The sequence below is a fragment of the Nicotiana tabacum genome, chromosome 17 (assembly GCF_000715075.1).
Source record: "Nicotiana tabacum cultivar K326 chromosome 17, ASM71507v2, whole genome shotgun sequence".
Taxonomy (NCBI): Eukaryota; Viridiplantae; Streptophyta; class Magnoliopsida; order Solanales; family Solanaceae; genus Nicotiana; species Nicotiana tabacum.
The window spans coordinates 106408947-106431198 of NC_134096.1; the positions used below are offsets into that span (position 1 = coordinate 106408947).

The window sequence follows — 22252 nt, forward strand, 5'->3', positions numbered from 1 at the left end:
TACTAAGGACGTGACAACGTCGTATCAGAGCAAAGGTTGCAACTAAGGGAATGGCGAATGACGGAGAAATTAACGCTGCCAACACCCAAGCCAACGTCATCCAGGATGCTGCTGGAAAGAAGAGCTGTAACAAAAAAGAGGAATGCCACCAACAAGAGCCAGGAGGTGCCGCCCGAGATTGTGCCAAATGAGGGGCTTACATTCCAAGAACCATCCACCACTAAGGCGAGCGAGGATGAAGTGGAGGTCCTGACGGAGGACGTATCGCTCGGTAAAGAGTGGGTGATGAAGGTGAATGCGGGGATGGATGCCGTCAAGACCTTTGTTCAACGCTTGGGGAAGGTGGAAGGCACCCTTAGTGTTCTTGAGGGACACACTCTTGGGGAGATTGAGAGTATCTGAAATGACTTGGAGGGATGTACACAGACTAAGATGGAGCTAAGGCAAACCATCTCTGCCTTGGAATGCAGACTCACGGAGGCCTTGAGTACTATCGATGCTATGAAGGCAAAGATAGAATTACTCGAGGAACATGTCAATGTTGGCGTAACCGAGGCAGACAGTAATGTTATTGTGACGAGGGAGGCCAAGATCAAGGCTCCCAAACCACCGGTGTTCAAAGGTGTTCATGATGCACAAGAAGTGGAGAATTTCCTTTGCCACTTGGAGAACTACTTCAGGCACGACAAAGTGAAAGATGATGAGGCCAAGATCAACACTGTTGTGTTGTACCTCTCAGATATTGCCGCGTTGTGGTGGCGTCGTAAGTATGTTGACATGGAGAAGGGGCTATGCAAGATTGAGACGTGGGAGCAGTTTAAGGAATTGAAGAAGCAACTCTACCCTGTGAATGTGGTGTATGAGGCTAGGCAGAAGCTAAGGGAGCTCCAACAGACGGCCACAATTCGGGAGTATGTGCGCGAGTTCACTACCTTAATGCTGCAAATCCCGTCATTATCCAAGGAAGATTCACTATTCTACTTCATGGATGGGTTACAAAATTAGGTAAAGCAGGAGTTAAGAAGACATCAAGTAGCCAACGTGGATAAGACCATAGCGGTAGCCGAGTTGCTCATTGACTTCAAGATGGAGCATGCCAAGTTCAAAGAAGGCAATGCCGAGAGGGGTGGGGGAGATCATGACAAGGACAACGGAAAATGTATAGCCGAGGTATACAAGGGCAATGGCGAGGGGCCATCCCGTAACGGGCTGGGGTCCAAGCGAAATGGCAAGGGGCCGAAAAACGGTAGGGAGTACGTGCCTAAGGGAGGGTGCTACTTCTGTAAAGGATCACATAGCGCAAATGAATAAGTAGAGTTGGGCAAACTTGTAGCAATGATCGGGAACGTTGCTCAGGCACACAAATGTAACACAGGAGGGACCGCCTGCATTGGGGGGATGCACTTGGAATCTAAGCCGAAAGTAGGGGATTCCAAAGCCTATCTTGGCACCATTCAATGAGCATGGTGGCAGCAAGAAAAGTTGGGTGGACATAGTTGAAGAGGATGGCGAATTACAAAGTGATGCCACGCTTTCAGACTTGGACGATGCACCAAGAAGAGGGGTCAAGTTTTCTAGCAAGGCTGTGACCACTGAGGGAAGCCAAATAGGGAGTGGAAGTATGGACCCGATACATCAGAAGCTGCTAGACTTGGTTGTGTCATGGGGAGATTCAGGCCAAGAGCAAGGACAAGCATCTGATGGGCGGAGGATCGAGGTCATCATTGCTAGCCGTCCAAAGTACAAATTGGGCAAAAAGAAAGGTGACCAGTACCTTGTGACATGGGAAGGTGAATCACTCCATAGAGCATCATGGCTAATGAACAAAGATCTCTCGTGACGCCAAGGCGAGGTGCGCGCGTACATGTTGATGCTTTGTGCCAAGGGCGGCACAAAATTGGGTGGGGGAGAGTGTCATGATCCGTCATATTATCATGCCACGTAGGTGCTATTTGGCATATATTAATGCCATGTGGAAGCTTACATAAGAGGAATACTAGCATTTGTGAGAAGATTCTAGAGAAGTATGGAAATTTTCTTAGGAAGACCCTAAATCCCTATGGATTTGCTAGGAAAGTCCTTGAAATCTTCTAGGTTTGTAGAGAGTTCTAACATTCCCTTAGCGATTTTGAGTGTGGTAAGACTGACTTGGCATAGCAAGAACGTGACCAAGTTATGCAAGATCGTGAGCGAGTTGTTAAGTGCCGCACGTGTACTTAATTAAATACTAAGGACGTGACAAACGCTCTAAATCTCTAGCTCTAGGCTTGCTGTTAAAATGTTCCGCATTGATTGAAGGAATAAGCGAATGTTTCCCTTATATAGTCTGAAGTTATCCTCATCTGACTAGTTAGTACTCTTTGGGTTTAGTTCGGCACAAGGTTCATTTTGCTTCACACAATATCAATGTTCACTCTTATGCGCTCCCTCCATCTCTTCTTCACACACACACATACATCCTCATATAGTCATATGTATGTATATACGTATTTCTGGAAATGCAATACTCAGGTGGGAATCCGATATATATTAAGGGTACCAAATTTGGACAGCAGCGATAGCTTTTACTCTTTACTGTCTTTAGCATCGGTATTTATCTCATGATCCCATGGAGGAGGAGGCTATCTTTGATAAAACGTAATATTATGACATTGAGTGGGTCTTTAACCCTTCGCTAAAGTATTAAATTATTGTTATTATTTTTTAGGTACTAATATGTAGGAATCTTAGTAAACTAACTTGTCTCAATTTCAAACAAAAACTTAGAGCACAGGCTATGAAACTATTCGCTTGCGCTGTTTCACAAGTACACGAACTGAACCCTATGCCCATGACTCAGCAAGAAATCAACCCGTGGCTTAAACACATATCTATATTATATTATTAAAAGTCAAAGAAAAAGACATCACATTAAGTCAAGTGACAGCCTAGAAAAAAGTCACAAGGCATAATTAGTTATTTAATTAAAATTAGTTATTGTTTTTGAATTTAAATAGCGATAAAATTCGAAATAAAAAAAATAAAAAATTACCAGTAGTTTCTTCCTAATATAGTAGTCTCTTTCTCTCTCTCTCTCTCTCTCTACATATATATATATATAAAGAGAAGTAAAATAATTATATGATGCCAAGTGGTATAATCATACGATGACAAGTATAGATTTTTAGGACAACGCTCTAACAAAGTTGGAGTTTTAAAATTATTTTAAAATAAAAAAAATAAAAATTATCAATTTAAATTGGGGAATAGTTTTAAGTTGGAGTTTTAAAATTATCTTAAAATAAAAAATACAAAATTTTCAATTCAAATTTGGAAGTAACAAATCAATGTGATGATGCCACGTATAACAACAAAAAATTTAATAATTGTCACATTTTAGGACAAACCTCCTACAAATTTGGAGATTCAAAAATCTATATATTATTAAAAGCCAAAGAAAAAAGCATCACATTAAGCCAAGTGACAGCCTGAAAAAAAGCCACATGGCATAATTAGTTATTTAGTTAAAATTAGTTATTGTTTTTGAATTTAAATAGCGATAAAATTCGAAATAAAAAAATAAAAAATTACTAATTCAAATTGGGGAGTAGTTTCTTCGTAATATAGTAGTCTCTCTCTCTCTCTCTCTCTCTCTATATATATATATATATATATATATATATATATATATATATATATATATATATATATATATATATATATATATGATGCCAAGTGGTATAATCATACGATGACAAGTATAGATTTTTAGGACAACGCTCTAACAAAGTTGAAGTTTTAAAATTATTTTAAAATAAAAAATAAAATAAAAAAAATTAAAAATTGTCAATTCAAATTGGGGAGTAGTTTTAAGTTGGAGTTTTAAAATTATATTAAAATAAAAAATACAAAATTTTCAATTCAAATTTGAAAGTAACAAATCAATGTGATGATGACAGGTGTAACAACAAAAAATTTAATAATTGTCACATTTTAGGACAAGCCTCCTACAAATTTGGAGATTCAAAAATTATTTAAAAAGAAAAGAAAAAAAGAAAATTAAAAAAGAGAAAGAAATTAACTACCTAACATTAACTACTCAAACATGGGTGAGTGTTGGTTTATGTTAGTTAATTTCTTTGTTTCTTTTGTTTAAATCATTTTCGTTTTTTTGTATAAATAAAAAATATATTTATTCATTAAAATACAGACAATATTATTGAGAATAATAGAATAAAATTTAAAATAAAAAAAAAATATAGAATAGGAGAAGCAAATCAATGTGATGATGCCAAGTGTAACAATAAAAATTTAATAAGTATCACATTTTAGGACAAACCTCCTACAAATTTGGAGATTAAAAATTTATTTTTTAAAAAAATGAAAAAAAGACATAAAGTAAATAACTACCTAAAATTAACTACTCATACATGGGTTAGTGTTGGTTTAAGTTAGTTAATTTTAGTTTTCTTTTGTTTAAATCATTTTCGTTTTTTATATATAAAAAGTGTATTTATTCATTAATATTTAGACAATTTTATTGAGAACAATAGAATAAAATTTAAAATAAAAAATATATTTTAAGAGTAATAAAATATATATCTTCTATTATATTACAAAAAAAAAGTAGCAGACAAAAATATAAACAAAGTAATACGCTAATACAAATTTCTATTAACAATATAATAATACTAAAAATTGGATAATATAATAAAGAAATATACAGAACAAAAAAGTTATTCGATGACTATATAAGTCCCTCCAATTTAATATAAATTGTATTCATTAAAATTCAGACAGTATTATTGAAAATAATAGAATAAACTTCAAAATAAAAGAATATTTCAAGAGTAATAAAATATACGACAAAATATTAAACAAACTGGGATGTACTGCTACTATATATAATAATTATCCCTAAATTATTGCATTTATCTTGTGACACACACCATATCTTCTAGCCCGTTCTTTGTTTTTTCAAATCTTCTACCTTTAGTCTTTTTTTCCTACTATTCTTCAATTTTATATCTCTTCGTTCTTTTTTCATGTGTCCAAATTATGTAGCTCCCGTTTAGTCATAAATTTTGTCTTTATTTTTTAATTATTTTTTGAAAATATTATTTGTTTATGAAATATGATCATGTTTTGGGAAAAAAAATTCAAAAATTTCCAAGTACTTCCCAAAAATGGTTTAGGGCATTTTTTGGGTGAAAATTTTTCTTTCGCTCACAAAACTCCAAGTTTTCTTCAAATAAAATGCATGTCCAAACACAACTTCAACTTTCAAAAAAAAAATTCAACTCAATTTCAAAAACTCTTTTTTCAAGTTTCAATAGCGTAGAGTCAAAATTTATTCCAGAGTCATCGTCTTCATTTCTAATAGGAATTAGAATAAATATACCAAATGTGAATAAATAATATAAATCTACTGAATTCTAATTCAAATGAAAACTATACCAAAATTTACATATATAAAAAGTGAATTAATGTTTCAATGATATTTTGATCGATGAACAATATATTCACTTATGCTGGAGATTCAAGGGGTGGTATTACTAAAAATAAAGGGAAAACTTCTAATCCCATACTCTGGTTCAAGCATACTCGAAAAAGTCTTCTTTTGAGTAGGAGGAGAGAAAAGAGCGAAGGAAGAAGAAACAAAAAGAAATAATTAGCGAAGATAAGGTAATGAACATATCAACATCCAAAGGGACTAGAGTTGATTGGTCAATGCCCTAAATTGGAAGCTACTACTAATAACAGGGGTATAATGTAGACGACTTTGGGAATTTAAGTGGGGTCACAATTTTTTGTTGGAATTTGAATCATTCTTAACTTCTCTAGGATATTAAGTAGGGTAAATGGTCAAATATATTCCTATACTTTCGAAAATGATCTAAAAATATCTCTCGTTATACTATTGAGCTATATATATCCTTCCCGTCAAACTTTAGAACAAATATACCCTTATTTTGGATGGAGTACCATGTGTCAGCACTAAATGAAAACGACTCATTTCTTTTTTTTTTTACCCGATCCGTTTTAAAAAATACATCACCCGACCCGTTTTAAAATTCAGTGTTTTTAAAGCATATATTTTGTAAAAATTATTTTTTTTTTTTTGTAAAAACTAAAAAAAAAAAAAGAAATTTACAAAATATATATTTCTAAGTCTTTTCAGTTTTTTTAAATTATGTTTTTTGTAAAAACTGAAAAAAAAAAAAATTTAAAAAAATTAGAAAATATATATTCTGTAAAAACTGGAAAAAAAGGAATTTTCAAAATATATATTTTTCAGTTTTTTCAGTTTTTTAAAGTATTTTTTTGTAAAAACTAAAAAAAATACAAAATATTTTTATTTTTTTAAAACTAATGCATATGTAGTCCACTGCTTTAGGAGAGTCTTTTTTTTTCCAGTTTTTTTAAAAAATATTTTTTTTTCCAGTTTTTATAAAAAGAATACTTTAAAAAAACTGAAAAGACTTAAAAATATATATTTTACAATTTTTTTTCCCAGTTTTTACAGAATATATATTTTTCAGTTTTTAAAGCATTTTTTAAAAAAATATTTTTTTTTCAGTTTTTATAAAAACAATACTTTAAAAAAACTGAAAAGACTTAAAAATATATATTTTGCAATTTTTTTTTTCAGTTTTTACAAAAAAAAAAAATTCAGTTTTTACAAAATATATGCTTTAAAAAAACTGAATTTTAAAACGGGTCGGGTGGTGGGTTTTTTAAAACGGATCAGGTAAAAAAAAAGGGTTTTTCATCTGGTGTTGACATGTGGCACTCCATCCAAAATAAGGGTATATTTGTTCCAAAGTATGACGGAAAGGGTATATATAGCCCAATAGTATAACGAGGGATATATATAGCCCATTTTAAAAAATACAGGGGTATATTTGGCTCTTCGCCGTATTAAGTACTCCAGTACTCTGTATTTTTCATGTTTACTGTTTTTTTAATGTTGTTCTTTTTAAAAGCCATCCCCATACTTTTTTTTTTTTGGGTGGGGAGGTCCCTTTGGTTTATTCAACAATAATATAATCCGAAGGATATAGTATATGTTTCTAAATTTACGATGCAGCGTACCCTTAGATGGTTTATTGTCACCAACTGAACATTGGGTTTTGGAACCCCGTAATAGTTTGTTTGGAGGGTTGTTACATATCGTTTCATAATATATCGTATTGTACTGTATTGTATTGTTTGATAAATACAATGTTTGGATAGATTATATCGTTTGATGTCGTTTCATGATATCACACACCAGCAATTTGAAGAATAAATTTGTAATACTATAAAGAAAAATTATGATACGGGGTAAAATTATTATATAAAAATATAGGATAAATGATAAAATAAAATTATTTTATTATAATGAAGGGTTAGATTGAGAGAAAAAGATTAGGTAACGACGCGACCTCACCAAATCGGTCGTTACATAAAGTGACACATTTTGTCGTTACGTAACGACGGATTTAAACAATACAATAAAATTTAAGTAACAACCAAAACAAACATCGTATTTAAAGTAATAATACGATACGATACAATAGGTAACAACCATCCAAACAAGCTGTAAAGAATAATTTAGATTATTTGCTGGTAAATGCGATCAATAAAATAGTTTGTTTTTAAAAAAAAAAATCATTCATTGAAATAATTCGATCAACAGTATAAGATAATGACTACTGGGGGTACTATTATTATTTTATTGATCACCTCACGAGTGTATGTGAATGGTCATACAACTATAAATTTTTTTCGTTAAAGTTATATAACTTAATTTTCTCATATAAAAATCATATAATTTTCACTAACTCACACACAAATCAGGTTGGAAGACAGGTGCCATCCTATGAGGCAGATTCGTTCTCCCAAAGTGGATGATTGCTCCTCTTTGGCAATCTATCCCGGCAGAGACCTTTTCGACGGTTTTAGAGAGGGAAAATCCTTTTCTAGACCGACCAGTATTCGCGCATGTGTTGTTGACCTTAACCGAGTCTTTTCTAGTACGGACTAGGCGGAACCGAAAAATATAACTTTTCAATAGTATTTCTTATCCCACGGTTTTTATTTTTTATTTTCAGTCTAATAAGTAATAATCCAATTAAAGTAGGAATGACCCAAACCGGCCCGACCCACCCGACCCAAAATCTATATATAAAAATTAAAATAATACTAAAAGTGAATCCTCCAAAACACGATACGTCTATCTTTTATTTTCTTTTCAAGATTTTCATTTAAATTGATAGTATTTTTATTTCAAGTGCTCTCTAATTATACCTTTTTTTCTTAGAATCTCGTGCATTTCGAACAAAAATTTTTGTGGGGGAAGGATTCACTTTTATTATTATTTTAGTTTATGCATATAGGTATTGGATAGGTTGGGTTGTGCCATTTCTATTTTAAGGGAAAAGTACAAAATTAACCGATACCGAAACGAATTGCATTCGCTAAAAAATAGAATATACAACAACAACAATAACAACAACCCAATATAATCCCACTAGTGGGGTCTGGGGAGGGTAGTGTGTACGCAGACCTTACTTCCGATAGACTCTCGGCTCCCTCCCTCCAAGAACTCTCCACTTTGCTCTTGGGGTGACTCGAACTCACAAGAGCTTGGTTGGAAGTGGAGGGTGCTCACCACTATAGCAACCCACTCTTGTCTAAAAAAAAAGAATATATATATATATATATATATATATATTAGTTATTTTTTTGGGAGCTACTAAAAATATAAATTTTTTCTATTTTAATTGGGTTATTATTTATTAAACTGAAATAAAAAAAATAAAAAATCATAAGATTAGAAAATACTACTATTGAAAAGTTGTATTTTTTAGTCACTATAATTTTTGTATGAGTAAGTGAAAGTTTTATGATTTGTTTGTGAGAAAAAATAAAATTATATGATTTTGATTAATAAAAGTCATAATTATATGACCAGCATGCATGGCGTTTTTAAGATGGAATTTACGAAAGCTTAGTGTTATAACTTAGAAATCGTCCTAGCATTCAGTTGTTGTTAGAGTCAAACATGCACGATTGCATGCCATTACGCAATTCAGGATATGTTAGAATGGCTAATTGCAAAAAGAGCTATGAGAGAGCTTTTTCATGTTTTACCAAATAAGGACATGTTAGAATCCGCCGGTATGAAATAATTTGACGTTTACCAAAATTTAATAATTTAGGTCAGATTAATAAGTTTACGACGAACAAACTTTGAAGAAGTGACTCAATGCATTAGAGACAAGGAATACATCATCATAATTGAGGTTGGACCATGCTACCGTGTCTCTTTTTTTTCTTCTTCTTCTGCGGTACGGTATAGCTCAGATATTAATCACAGACACATCGTTGGGTTGCTTTGAATGGAAGAATAAAACATGAAATTAATTTGTTGTACTCGAAGCTCTCGAAATATTAGATTTCCATATTTTAATATGGTACTTGTACATAAGCATAGTATCATTATTGTTTACCGCTAAAGGATATGATGCAGTGGATGAGACTGCTCTTCCCTTAACTAGAGGTCTCGAGTTCGAGCCATGAGTATGGAAAAATCTTTGATAGGGAGCGTTTCTCCCAAATGGGGCCCTACGCGGCGCGAATCCGGATATAGTCAGGCTCCAATGCTGGTACCAGACACCAAGTGGGAAACCCAAAAAACAAAATCATTATTGTTTCGTATCATGCATTATCACAAAGGAATTTTACACTGAAACAAATAACGGAAAATAATAATGAAACTGAAAACAAATGAAGATTTTAACTGTTTGCACTGAGATTTTTTAATATAATATTTGGCCTTTCTATAAGAAAAACGCAAATGATTTAAACAAAACAAACAAAGAAATTAACTAACCGAAACCAATATTCACCCATGTTTGAGTAGTTAATTTCTTTATGCCTTTTTTTTAAAATAATTTTTTGAATCTCCAAATTTGTAAGAGGTTTGTCTTACAAATAATTTTAAAACTCCAACTTGAAACAACTCTCCAATTTGAATTGGATTTTTTTTTTTTAATTTCGTTTTTTATTTTAAAATAATTTTAAAACTCCCACTTTATTGGAGCTTTGTCCTAAAAATCTATTGGTTATGCCACTTAGCATCATATAATTATTTACTTCTCTTTATATATATATATATATATATATATATATATATATATATATATATATAGAGAGAGAGAGAGAGAGAGAGAGAGAGAGAGAGAGAGAGAGGAGTAGTTTTTTCTTTCTTCTTATTTTCGAATTTTATAGATATTTAAATTTAAAAATAATAACCAACAACTAATTTTTTACTAAATAACAAATTATGCCATGTGACTTTTTTTAGGTTGCCACTTGGCTTAATGTAGTGTCTTTTTCTTTGGCTTTTAATAATACTAGTAGTCGTACCCGCGCAATGCGCGATTAATATTAAAAATATTAATTAAATTATGATCGGGCTTGTTTGAATATATTAGATCGTATTGCTTTAATAAATTTCAATTGTCATCTTATTTGTCAATATGATATGCCCAATAATAAAATCTCTATAAAATTAAAGGGACTCATATAATCATTGAATAACTTTTTTGTTCTATATTTTTCTATATTCTATTATCCAATGTTTAGTATTTTTACATTGTTAATAGAATTTTTATTAGCATATTACTTTATTTAATATATTAATATTCGATTTATATACTATATATACATCTTAAGATATATATATATATATATATATATATATATATATATATATATATATATATATATATATATATTTTATTATTCTTGAAATATTTTTTATTTTAAATTTTATTCTATTGTTCTCAATAATATTATCTGAATTTTAATGAATAAAATCTCTATTAAATTAAAGAGACTTATAGGCATCGAATAACTTTTTTGTTATGTATTTTTCTTTATTATATTATCCAATATTTAGTATTATTGCATTGTTAATAGAAACTTTATTAGCATATTACTTTATTTAAAGTTTTATATGCTACTTTCTTTTTATAACATAATAGAATATTTTTATTTTATTTTATATTTTAAAAAGAAAAACAAAAATTATTAGAAAAACAAAGAAATTTTGAATTAGCAATTTTTTATTTAAAAATAATTTAAAAACTCCAACTTGAAACTACTCTCCAATTTAAATGGATAATGTTTTTAATTTCGTTTTTTATTATAAAATATTTTATTTTATTATTTTATAGATATTTAAATTCAAAAATAATAACCAATAACTAATTATTAACTAAATATCTAATTATTAACTATTTATGCCATGTGGCTTTTTTCTAGGTTGCCATTTGGCTTAAGGAGAGGGCTTTTTCCTTTCCTTTCAATAATATAATATATAGATATTTTCTGAATAAATAAAATTTTATTTTAAAATAAACTATTAGAAAAAGCAAAGAAATTTTGAATTGGCAGTTATTTTATTTTAAAATAATTAAAAAAATCCAATTTAAAACTACTCTCCAATTTGAATGGGACAGTTTTTTTAAAATTTCATTTTTATTATAAACTATTTTATTTTATTATTTTATGGATATTTAAATTCAAAAATAATAATCAATAACTAATTATTAACTACTTATGTCATGTGACTTTTTTCTAGGCTGCCATTTGGCTTAAGAAGAGGGCTTTTTTCTCTCCTTTTAATAATATATAGACTAGTGTTAGAACCCACACGATGTGCAGATAATTTAAAAGAATATTAATCTTATATTATAATGTTTAAAATTTCTCAATTATCTAAATTTATCAATAAATTTTTTGAGTATTTTCTTACCTTTTTTAAAAAAATTAATTCAAATTACAAATATCCTAACATTATTTTTATCCCCTTTTTTCATACATTCTTTTCTACTGTAATATTTGATTCGTTTTCTCATTTGTATTTTACTTAAAATTTAAATAATATAGTTTTTTTAATTAAATTATAATTTTAAATTCATCAAAAGTAAAGAGATAAGCCTTTTAGTATTTTGATTAAAAAAATCTACCAATATATTTAATAATAATTATTTTATTATGTATAAATATCTTAATTATATTTATAATTTTACATTTTTCAATAGGGAATTATGAGTTTTATTTATTGACTAAAATTTTCTATATGAGAAATTTAATATATATATACATCGCTTGAATTATTTTTAATTCTTCTTTTATGACTCTTTATTTATTATGATTTTAGTTATGTATATATGTACGATTTTTCTCATCATAATTCTAATTATAAGTCTTAAAATTGAAACTACTCCCCAATTTGAATTAGTAGTTTTTTTTCATTTTAAAAAAAATTAATTTTAAAAACTCCAACTTGAAACTACTCCTCAATTTAAATTTGTAATTTATATTTTTTTATTTTCGTTTTTTATTTTATACTACCATATTAGGAAGAAACTACTCCCTAATTTGATTTTTTATTTTTTATTTTCGTTTTTTATTTTAAAATAATTTTAAAACTCCAACTTGAAACTACTTCTCAATTTAAATATTTTGAATGGATTTATCTATATTTATTAATATATTTATTCAAATAGAGTAATTAATTAATTCAAAATTTCAAATTTAAAAGGTTTTTTAGTTAGAAAGGTAATTTATTTTGTCTTAATAATATCACTTGGCTTTTTGTTGTTATGAACTTGTCTTGATATGATGCTTATGCATCTTTCTTTTATCATATATAGATAGATATAGATTCGAATACTAAGTGACTAAAAGGTCGTAATAAAAACATTATGTATGAGTTCGAGTTCTATTGTCTTTGAATCATTGGTGTCCAGCGCCCAACAGACTTTCCTACACTCTATTAAATGTGTGAAAATACAAATTTTTAAGATAGGGATAGCGACTGTATGGTGAATAATAAATGGTAATGTATATTTAATGATAGAGTACATTAAAATAATTAGTTGTAGTAGATGTCAATTAAGATATTTCCAACGGAGAAATATATGCAAGTCACCTTCAAATTAAAGTTCCCCGTAGTAAGCTTGGAATGTGTGGCATTAATTAAAATCAGCTTTTGCCTACTTTTTCCCCCTAAATCCCAACTGCACTTCATAGTCACAACCACATTTCTTTGGAATTCGAATCTATTATTTAAATGCTTATATATTGAAAGCAACATTCCTTCCTTCCCATATATTCTTTTTGTGATCTGCTGACTTTGTTATTAATTAGGACTGCTTATGATGATCAGAAGTTATTTTCGTACTTTGATTTTCTGTAAATACCTATCTCACAATCAAACCCGAACGAACAAAATGTTGAATTGAATCGTACCAATTTCTACTAAAGGTTATTACTCATTTTTGTACTTGATGTTTTATTTTTCAATTATTTCTTCAATTAAGAAAAACGAAAGAGAATAACTAAAATTCTCTTAGATCATTCGGAAGAATCTCATAATTTAATTATCCATGATTGTTTATGTCTCTAGCATGACCACTTGATGAAATCTAGAGGGAAATGGGGTAAATGGTCGATACTACTGGAAGGGTTAACCTCAAGATAATATACAATAGTAATTATGTTTACAATCAAATATTTTTAGATTTAATAAATTTTTTAATATATATACAGAAATTTATGCAAAAGATACTATATTCGCGTGAATATCACCACGATAGAAAATAATCATTTGAGTTTTCATTACTTCATTCTTTGGCTCTTTAACTAATACTCTCCTCCAAAAGCCTCCTTTCTATTCGATCTAAATTCCTACAGCAACAATTGCGAGATTTGGAATGTTACATTGATATTTACTGTGAAACAATGTCTTTCATTTCTTTGTTGTTGAAAGGTAAACATAAAGCTTATTATAATTAAAGATCAAGCGCAAACTAAGTGTTAATTAAATCGTCACTAAAAATATTAATGCAAAGCTTCGTTTGTTTAATGCATAGTTGTGTTGTTGAACAGGGGTATGTTTTATTTCTGAAAAATGTATGTAGGGCATTTTTAATTTTTATTTTTTTCAACGATGTGTAACATTTTTATTAAGATCGTTGGTCATGTTGCCCTCTCACAAGCATAAATGCAACAAGGTACCCTCCCACCGGATTGTGTCTAATGCGGGCCTGGAATGGCCAGCGAATAAGGTAAAAATAGCACGGGCTAGCCAGTTTTCGAACTGATAATTGAAATTTGCCAGCGTTTGCAAAATCATTAAAAAATAGCCACTATTTTGCTGCAACACGAAAAGTTCCAGCATAATATAATGGAGATTGATACACCTGTGTATGAACTTCTAGCATATTATGCTGGAACTCTAGCACACGGAAAGTTCCAGCATAATATACTGGAGATTGGAGCACCTATGTATGACCTTCCAGCATATTATGCTGGACCAGTATATTATGCTGGAAGTTCACATGTAAAAAATTCGAACTCCAGTATATTATGTTGGAATATTTTCCGGATTTTGAACAGTGTTTTCATTCAAATTTATCTTTACATGAAAAGTGGCTAAATTTCGATTTATTTTGAAACTGCGACTATTTTTCAATTACCACTTATAAATCTGGCTATTTTTGAATTTCACCCGAGAATAAGCCCAATCTGTGTTTTTGGACTTTAGTCTTCTTAATTGAATTAGCCCATTAGCATCAACTACATAAGTTAGCTGATGAAGTACAATTTTGTTTTGTCTCTTTTTTTGTTTGTTTGTTGCTATTTTAGTAAAGAGAAACGTTACCTACATTTTATATTACAAACTTCCTTTTCAAAAAAGAGTTTACCTTTGCCATGAAATAAGAAAATCTTGCTCACACAATCTGGAAAAAGGCATATGATAGATGGAGCTTAGCTTACAAACTGAAAACTCTCTCTTTTAGGAGAAACTTTGATTCTTAAAATCCAAGCACTGAACACAATTGAGACTAGGAAGGAACGAAATTTGGATAAAGTTATATTTCCGAACACCTGATCAATATAAGGGTACCAATTTTGTGATCTTCATATTTGACACAAATTAGACCATGTTCTTGGATGAAGCAACTCAGTTCTTTCTCTTCATTTTCCTTTAGCAGTCCTTCAGTGTGCATTAATTTCCAGCAGCCTCAAGAATCACTCTGCAATACGTGATTCCTGTGTTCTTGAAACTGAGAATATCACTCCATTTATCATATTTGAATATGGTGGTATACTAATGTGAGGTTAGCAACGGAAACTTCCAAAGATAGACTGTCAGTTCTAAGTTTCACTTGAGAATCTCCTTCCATTTCCTTGAAATGTACAGCCAAAACCATGATCAGTTTTCTATCATTGCAGGTCTTTTAGCATCAGCAAGAAGGTTAACAATGTTATGATGGCGATTAGCCAAGAATTTGCACGCCGTTTTCTTCCATTTGCTGACAAGAGATGAGTGGGAAGTGCACATTCTTCTCCATTGAATAGCAACATAGTTGGAAATCCATCCCCATTTACTATATCAATACCTCCTAAATGTTTCTTATCAAATTTAAGGACGGATTGTTGCTTTCCGGGTACTCTAGGGTCTCCAGGTTTCTGTCCATCTGTTTCTGCTATCAAGTAATTTAAACCAGGTAGTCCTGTCAAGAAAACTGTGTCATTCATATTTCGAAGTAAAGTTCCATTGAAAGAGTAAGCTTGCGCAAAGCCAGAACCAGTTTTCTTGAACTGGATCCCGACGAACCAGTCCACGAAATTGATTTCTTCCCAATTGAATATAGTAATCCGAGCAGTCCATCCTGTTTTATAGTTTGAATCAACATGCCAATTTATGCTAACCCCGCAGTTGTCACCACAAGGTAACGGCCTAGGGACCTGATAGTGCTTTAGTTTAGCCCAATATACGGATTTCTCTGTTCTATTCGCGAATGGAACCAATAGTGTTTCTGGGGGAAGAAAAAGTGCTGGTGCTTTTTGATTGCATTTAACAGAACTATCACAGCCACATGCACAAGTGCCGCAGGGAATTACAGAATCATTGTAATAGGCAGTGTAAGAAACACAGCACCTGTTCGCTCTTTCCTTTGGCTTGGTGATATTGCAGACTACTTGCCAACTTGCAATAGCTGTGACAGTAGCTTGAAGTCCACTTGGATCCGAGAATTGTGTCTCGTCTACTCTTAAGGCTTGTCCACATTTATAATCCGGATTAAGAACACCGATGATTTTCCATTTCTCAGGAGGGTAAAGAGCTGTTAGATTCAAATCTGGTGGAAGCTTATATACCTGTAACTGAAAAACAGACTTTGAATTGGTTTCATTCATTACACTTGGCATGATGCTACCATTTCTGCAGCAGAATGGTAACATCCCAACATCTTTATCTTGAGCTCTATCCGGAGGCAAATCAGCTATAGTTGGCTTCTTTTCACAGTTCAGTACTTTAGAAAAATCAAAGTCTTGATAGTACTGTCCTGCAGCACCATAGACACAATCCGAGTAGTCCTTTTTGCGAGTATATGCACCCCTCATTGAGTAGATGAATTCTCCTCTCATCCATTCCCAAGTTAAATTCCACTGATCAAGGCGTCCCAAAGGATTATTATTTTGTATGGTCACTTGTGCTTGATAGTTATTCGGATAGGCTTGCATAACATCATAAGAGATCAAAAGATCACCATTTTGGCGTGGGAAATACTTGGTTGTGAAATTCTTCGCCTTAAATTTTGGATCTTTTACACAGCAAACGTGCATTGTTGTTGCTGTCACATAACAAACAAAATTCAAGATTCAAAATTCAAACAAACAAAAATGTTCATTCACATAGCTAATTTCGTACTTACATTTTCGAATAGGTGCTGGACATTTGTATCCATCATTGACAAGCTTAATAGTTTTAGGCATGGGATAGCCCGGTGGCCTGATTCCAAACTGAGTACCTGTTAACTCAATCTCGGCTTGAATTTGTGTATAATCACCAGCAGTATCAATCGACGTTTTCAAATCTGTCTGAGGATAGCCAGCTAGGTAAGTTCCATTACCAACAGGAGCTGGGAAATCATCACCATTTACTAACACAGCATTACTAGCTGAGACTAAGAGTTCGCGATTTTGAAACCCGATGAAGACTTTCCAGTTCTTGAGCTCATATATACCAGCATTAAGTACTGTTGCCATAGCCTTAAAGGCCCAGGCCTGTGCACTTGCATTCTTTAAATGGGGAAGCTCTTTGGTTCTAGAGATGAATACATAGGATAAGAAAATGCCATTGCAGTCATTTTCTGCAGGGGGAGGTGCAGGTGGTGAATTACCATCATAATCTTGTGCCTTAATAGTGACAGAAAACAAGATTATGTAAACGATTGTGGTTTTTGAGACCATCTTCATTCTTTTTCCAACTTTCAAAAGTGTCAATCAGATTTCAAGATTTGGGAAACAAGGAGAAAAAAAGGGGGAAAAAGAGAGGAGAAAGAGACATTTGGGATGATAATCTTGAATTAAGTGAAGACTTAGTCAGACGAAAGTTTTTCCTCCATGTAAGCTACGACTGAAATGGCGGGACCAAACTACCAACGGTTATTCAATCTTTTTACTTTTTTTTTTTTGTATTTTGGTTATAAATACCTTTTTTTTTTTTTTTTTTGTATTTTGCCCCTCTCCCCTCGTAGGGTAGGTGTAAGACCGGTACATCTTACACTCACTAGAGTCCAGACCCTGCTCGTAGGAAATCACTGGATTGTTGTTGTTGGTTATAAATAGCTTGACCATTGTGCCCCTAGATCTTTTAGCAGTGTTTTCGTTTTCCTTATAGTATATAAAATACAGCCCTTTATTTCGTTTCTCGTTTTCTTCTTACTTCCTTGGTTCTTTTTAAATGTCAAACCAATCAGATCTGCTGTAATGTCCTAGACCCCTACAATTTTAAGAAATGAATTCTTCATGAAATAATAATATTGAATCAATCTCTAAATTATGTTTCTCTTACCCTTTTCCAGCTGGATTCTAAAAAAGACCTAAGCGAAAAATTAACAAAAATGAAACATTTTGCGGTTAAAAAAAAAAAAAATCACTTCCCATTAGGGGGTAATAAAAGGAGAATCAGGGGCAGGCCATATTTTTAGATGATTTTATGCAAAGGGGCATGAACTCCTTTTAAAGGTGACCCCTTAAGGTTGCAAAATAAAATGTCCAATTCTCCACTCTACTCATCAAAGTTATGTGAAACTTATTTAGTAGCTATACAAATTGAGGGTGTTCAATCTGCAGTATATTAGCTGCTTCATTCAGTTGGTACTAATAGTATATGTGATCAAATCCAAAATTTTCAGATTACATGAGCCTGCAACATTCTTTTTTTTTTTTTTTTAAATTATAAGAAAGCCTGCAACATTCCATTAGAGACATTGAAGTCCAAACAATAGCTTATCCATAACCAAGAGTATGAGAAAATCCATGGAGTTTGTTCAAATCAAATAATTAGCATTAACATAATCTTCAACCAACAGGCTAAATGATTCAACTCTTTACACGATCCTTCCTCGTCGTAGTTCCAAGAAGAGGAAAGATAAAACTAGTAGAAAAATAAATTGAAAAAAAAAAGAGGAAAAAGAATTTATAATTCTCCCAAAACATTGTCCTGGTTTTAGGAGTTAGATTTTCACCTTCTGTTTCACATCTCTAAGCCCTCCTACTTTTTAGTTTTCTTCGGTATTTCTTAATAACATTTTCAGTGTGACAGTCTCTACATCTACGCAAGTTTCTATACCCTCCTCGCCTTTCTCTTCAATCCTTTCATGAGGACTATAAACAACTTCAATAGCTAGGCAATGACAGAATTTTCTCTGCTATTTTGAGCTACGAGTTTGTAAAATTAAGCCACTTCTATGTTCACTGGTTTAGCATTGCCTTCGACGAATTTAGCCTTGGACTTTTCTGCTCGTGATGACCTTGATGAGGATGATGAACCTGACCTGGGAGAGGATGTTGACTTGGCCTTCCTCCGCTTCTGTTTCTTAGGAGGTGCTACGTCCCTGTAAAGCTCAGATGCTGGTTGCTGTCTCATTGATTCTGTGTAATCTGTCAAGAAGCGAAAAAAAGCATAAATTTTCACACAAGAAACAACACCTAACTACCTACCAAAAATCAGGATTGGTACATCTACTATAACAAAATTTCGTGAATCAACTCATATCAAGACATCCAGAAGTTGGCATTAGAAATCAGTCATCACATGATATGTTAAATTTTCATTTACGGGGCACTTGAAGTGATACGTTTCTCATTTTTGGCATTTATTATTAAAGTTCTCGCTCAAAGATATAAACGAAGAGCGACACAACCAAGTTGAATGACCTATAAACAGACCACACGTCAGTATTTGAACTAGAAATTTTTTCGCGTCAAAGTTGTTCAAGATATATCAAGAAACTTGCACTTCCCTTTCACACTGAATGTCTCATGTCAAAATAAGTGATAATGGTAAGTCAAAGGAGTGTGCCTTAAATCCTAGTAGAACTAGTTGCTTGCTTTCTTCTCCAAGAGCAAAAATCACAGACTTTTTTATGAACCTTGGATTAGCTTAGCTTCAAAGAGAACTAAGATGAAAGCTTAATTGCGGTGAAATGCTTGTATTACTAGTCAATTGAATGATTCCCCTGTTCCATGATTCTGACTCAAAGAATGACTTACAAAGATATATATATATATATATATATATATATATATATATATTCCTTTCTAACCTTTTCACAGAGGATTGTTTGGTAATCTAGATGTTATGAAATTACTAAATTAAGGTGTAGCTGGTGCGAGACAGTATTTACCTAACAGCTACCATTATTCTAAAAAAGCACATAAAAACTGTCCCTTTCTGGTGCCAAGTTAAAAAAATACTTCTTCTAAGACAGCTAAGTCCAAAGCTTTCCCTGGCTTGAGGCAAAGAATCTTTTAGGGTCCCTTTGGATGGAGGCATTTGGCCCTATGCAAGTATTTGCACCTACTCAGATTTACCTAATAGAAATTGGATTTGAAATGCAAACTAATTAGCATTTCATTTCAATCCTTATTTTAGATTAATTCATTTCAAATGACACTTGATATTATGTCAGTTGCAATATTACGCATTGAAAACATACAAGTATAAATTTACATTCCCCTATGAAATAGTAGAAATGAAATACAGACCATTTAAAATTAAAAATTTAAAAAACAAAATGAAAGAACTGCCCTGTCCTTTTTAATAGATTTCTCTACATATTAGTACAAAACATAGGACAAGCTTATCATATTTCAATCACAACTCAACCCGTGACAAAACCCTACTGCCATTGTCTGATTATGGACACTGCACATGTTTTAAAGCAACATATCAGACACTTCCCTTGTTTTATTTTTGTTCTTTCTTTCTGATTCTTTCAAAATGATTCCAACTCAACTACTACTCAATAGATTAAAAAATCATAAAACACATCTTTTGGTCATTATTCTTCGATTGTCACATAGATGTTTGGTACTGAGAGGAGCAGACAAGAGGGAAATGGAGGGATTTTTAGAAGCAAAAAATATTAACCTTGAGATGCCCATGGAGAATGTGCAGAACCAGAATTACCAATAGAAGTTGCTGCAAAATCAGGCCCAGTCTTGAATTCATTCATCTATAAAGTTCCAAAACAAACAACAAAATATTAGGCATGAGAAAAAGATGAAAGCATTTCATACAAATATGGACCAAAGAATGATGAAGAAATTAAGACATACCCAACTGGGGGCATTGCCTGATTGTCCATCCCAACCAATATGTGCCACATGCTTTACATCAGTTGGATATCCTATCTCTATCTCCCTCTCCTTCACAACTGTAATCAGAACCCAGTTTCCCCTCAGTCAAAAAATAATTCAAAATGAAAGGGGAGAAAAAGCATAGAATATATGGGGCTAAAGGAAGAAAGGCAATTACCAAAAATATTAGAGATATATTTGTAGATCCCCTTCATTTTGGTTCCCATAGAAGAGTGAGCAAAACTCCAAGGCAACAATAACCCTCTGCTCAGATATGAAACAGAACACAGATAGAAGCACCACACAAATGTGAAGAACCAATTCCTTTGCCTAAAAATTGTACACAATAAAAAAAATTTGACTTTTATCCTTTTCAATATACAGAACCAAATTTGCATAATGCAAAGATTGAATCTTTTTTCTTGGTTCTGTTTTGGGATTGAAATGTACAAAAGAAAAACCAAATTAGAAAATGTGGAATGGATTGAGTAGAATACCTTTTTATATAAAAGCTGTTAATTCTCCTCAACTTGCTGCTGCATTGGCCATTATCTTTGTTGAAGCATTTCAGGTATAATAAACATGTTATAACTGAAAAAGCAACCATGCAAAAACAATATAGTTTGAATGAAGAAGAAAGGCCTAGAGAAGTGATGGATCAATTAGAAAATATGAGAAATGAAAAGGGAAAAAAAAGGAGAAAGAGAAAGAAGGTAAGATAGGTGGCAATGAGATGATACAAAGAGAGTTGAAGAAGAAAAATTAGGCCAAGAAGGGAAAGAGAAAAAGTGAGAAGCTAGAGGTGGAGAACCACGAAAACCTCCCCAAAAAGAAAGGGGTTGAGGTTAGTTTACAAAGAACAAGTACACACAGGAGAAAGGGGGGGGGGGGGGGATTTCATATTAAAAAATATAATAGCAATAATTATAGAAATTTAAGAAATAGGATATCACTCTGAATTATTTTCATAGTTGAAAATGGAAAATGATAAGAAAAATGATCCACTAATACAACATACTAAACAAATACTTAAATGACATTTAATGGGTTATTGTTATAGTGTTGTAAATGTTTTGTTGGCGTGTAGGTGGCTTTGTTGTTGAAAGAGTAAATCGAGGAGTCATGTCCTTTTCTTTTCTAGTACTAGTATGTCGAAAATGGCACCTAAAGTTAATAATTTGTTGAAATTTAAATTAAAAAACAGATATCCCAATTTTCGAAGAGCATATTTAGTGGGTGTTTGGACCTAAGAATTGTAAACTTCCAAAAAAAAAGTAAAAATAATTTTTAAGTGAAAATGGTATTTGAAAATTAGAGTTGTGTTTGGACATGAATATAATTTTGGGTTGTTTTTGAATTTTTGTGAGTGATTTGAGTGAAAATTTTGAAAAATAACTTTTTGAAATTTTTTAAATTTTCGAAAAATTCCAAAATTTATCTTCAAGTGAAAATTTAAATTTTATGGTCAAACACTGATTTCGAAAAAAAAAATGAAAAACTGGCCAATCGTGCTCTTAGTTTGAGTTTTTCTTTTTTCTTTCTTCTTCTTGGCTAT

The 22252-nt window shown here is 31.7% G+C and overlaps 3 protein-coding genes across 4 annotated transcripts; 1 reads left to right on the plus strand and 2 right to left on the minus strand.

Annotated features, from left to right (window-relative positions):
• The first annotated feature begins 432 nt into the window (after nucleotides 1-432).
• LOC142172029 (uncharacterized) lies at nucleotides 433-1005 on the plus strand. The gene has a single exon (XM_075235780.1). It carries the CDS (start codon nucleotides 433-435, stop codon nucleotides 1003-1005), a length of 573 nt encoding a protein of 190 aa, XP_075091881.1.
• Nucleotides 1006-14784: 13779 nt separating this feature from the next.
• On the minus strand, nucleotides 14785-17313 carry LOC107766159 (COBRA-like protein 10). The gene is made up of 2 exons (XM_016584902.2): nucleotides 16764-17313; nucleotides 14785-16682 (listed from the first exon to the last, which is right to left on the minus strand). Exons 1-2 carry the CDS (start codon nucleotides 17305-17307, stop codon nucleotides 15271-15273), a joined length of 1956 nt encoding a protein of 651 aa, XP_016440388.2. The 5' UTR covers nucleotides 17308-17313; the 3' UTR covers nucleotides 14785-15270.
• A 1067-nt stretch (nucleotides 17314-18380) lies between these two features.
• On the minus strand, nucleotides 18381-21555 carry LOC142171601 (CRIB domain-containing protein RIC10-like). 2 transcript variants are annotated; one of them, XM_075234798.1, is made up of 5 exons: nucleotides 21195-21555; nucleotides 20876-20961; nucleotides 20677-20774; nucleotides 20489-20573; nucleotides 18381-18996 (listed from the first exon to the last, which is right to left on the minus strand). In XM_075234798.1, the coding sequence occupies exons 1-5, from the start codon at nucleotides 21302-21304 to the stop codon at nucleotides 18791-18793; spliced, it is 585 nt and encodes a 194-aa protein (XP_075090899.1). In that variant the 5' UTR covers nucleotides 21305-21555; the 3' UTR covers nucleotides 18381-18790. The 2 variants fall into 2 exon arrangements, with proteins under 2 accessions (XP_075090899.1, XP_075090898.1); XM_075234797.1 differs by having other exon boundaries at nucleotides 20876-21027; nucleotides 21195-21552.
• Between the last annotated feature and the right edge of the window lie 697 nt (nucleotides 21556-22252).

Coding starts and splice junctions, on each gene's coding strand:
- LOC142172029 (XM_075235780.1), top strand. CDS start 433: ATGGAGCTAAGGCAAACCATCTCTGCCTTGGAATGCAGACTCACGGAG.
- LOC142171601 (XM_075234797.1), bottom strand. CDS start 21,304: ATGGTTGCTTTTTCAGTTATAACATGTTTATTATACCTGAAATGCTTC. Junction 21,028..21,194: donor AACAGCTTTTATATAAAAAG/GTATTCTACTCA, acceptor TACAATTTTTAG/GCAAAGGAATTGGTTCTTCA. Junction 20,574..20,676: donor CAGGCAATGCCCCCAGTTGG/GTATGTCTTAAT, acceptor GGAACTTTATAG/ATGAATGAATTCAAGACTGG.
- LOC107766159 (XM_016584902.2), bottom strand. CDS start 17,307: ATGAAGATGGTCTCAAAAACCACAATCGTTTACATAATCTTGTTTTCT. Junction 16,683..16,763: donor TCCAGCACCTATTCGAAAAT/GTAAGTACGAAA, acceptor GTTATGTGACAG/CAACAACAATGCACGTTTGC.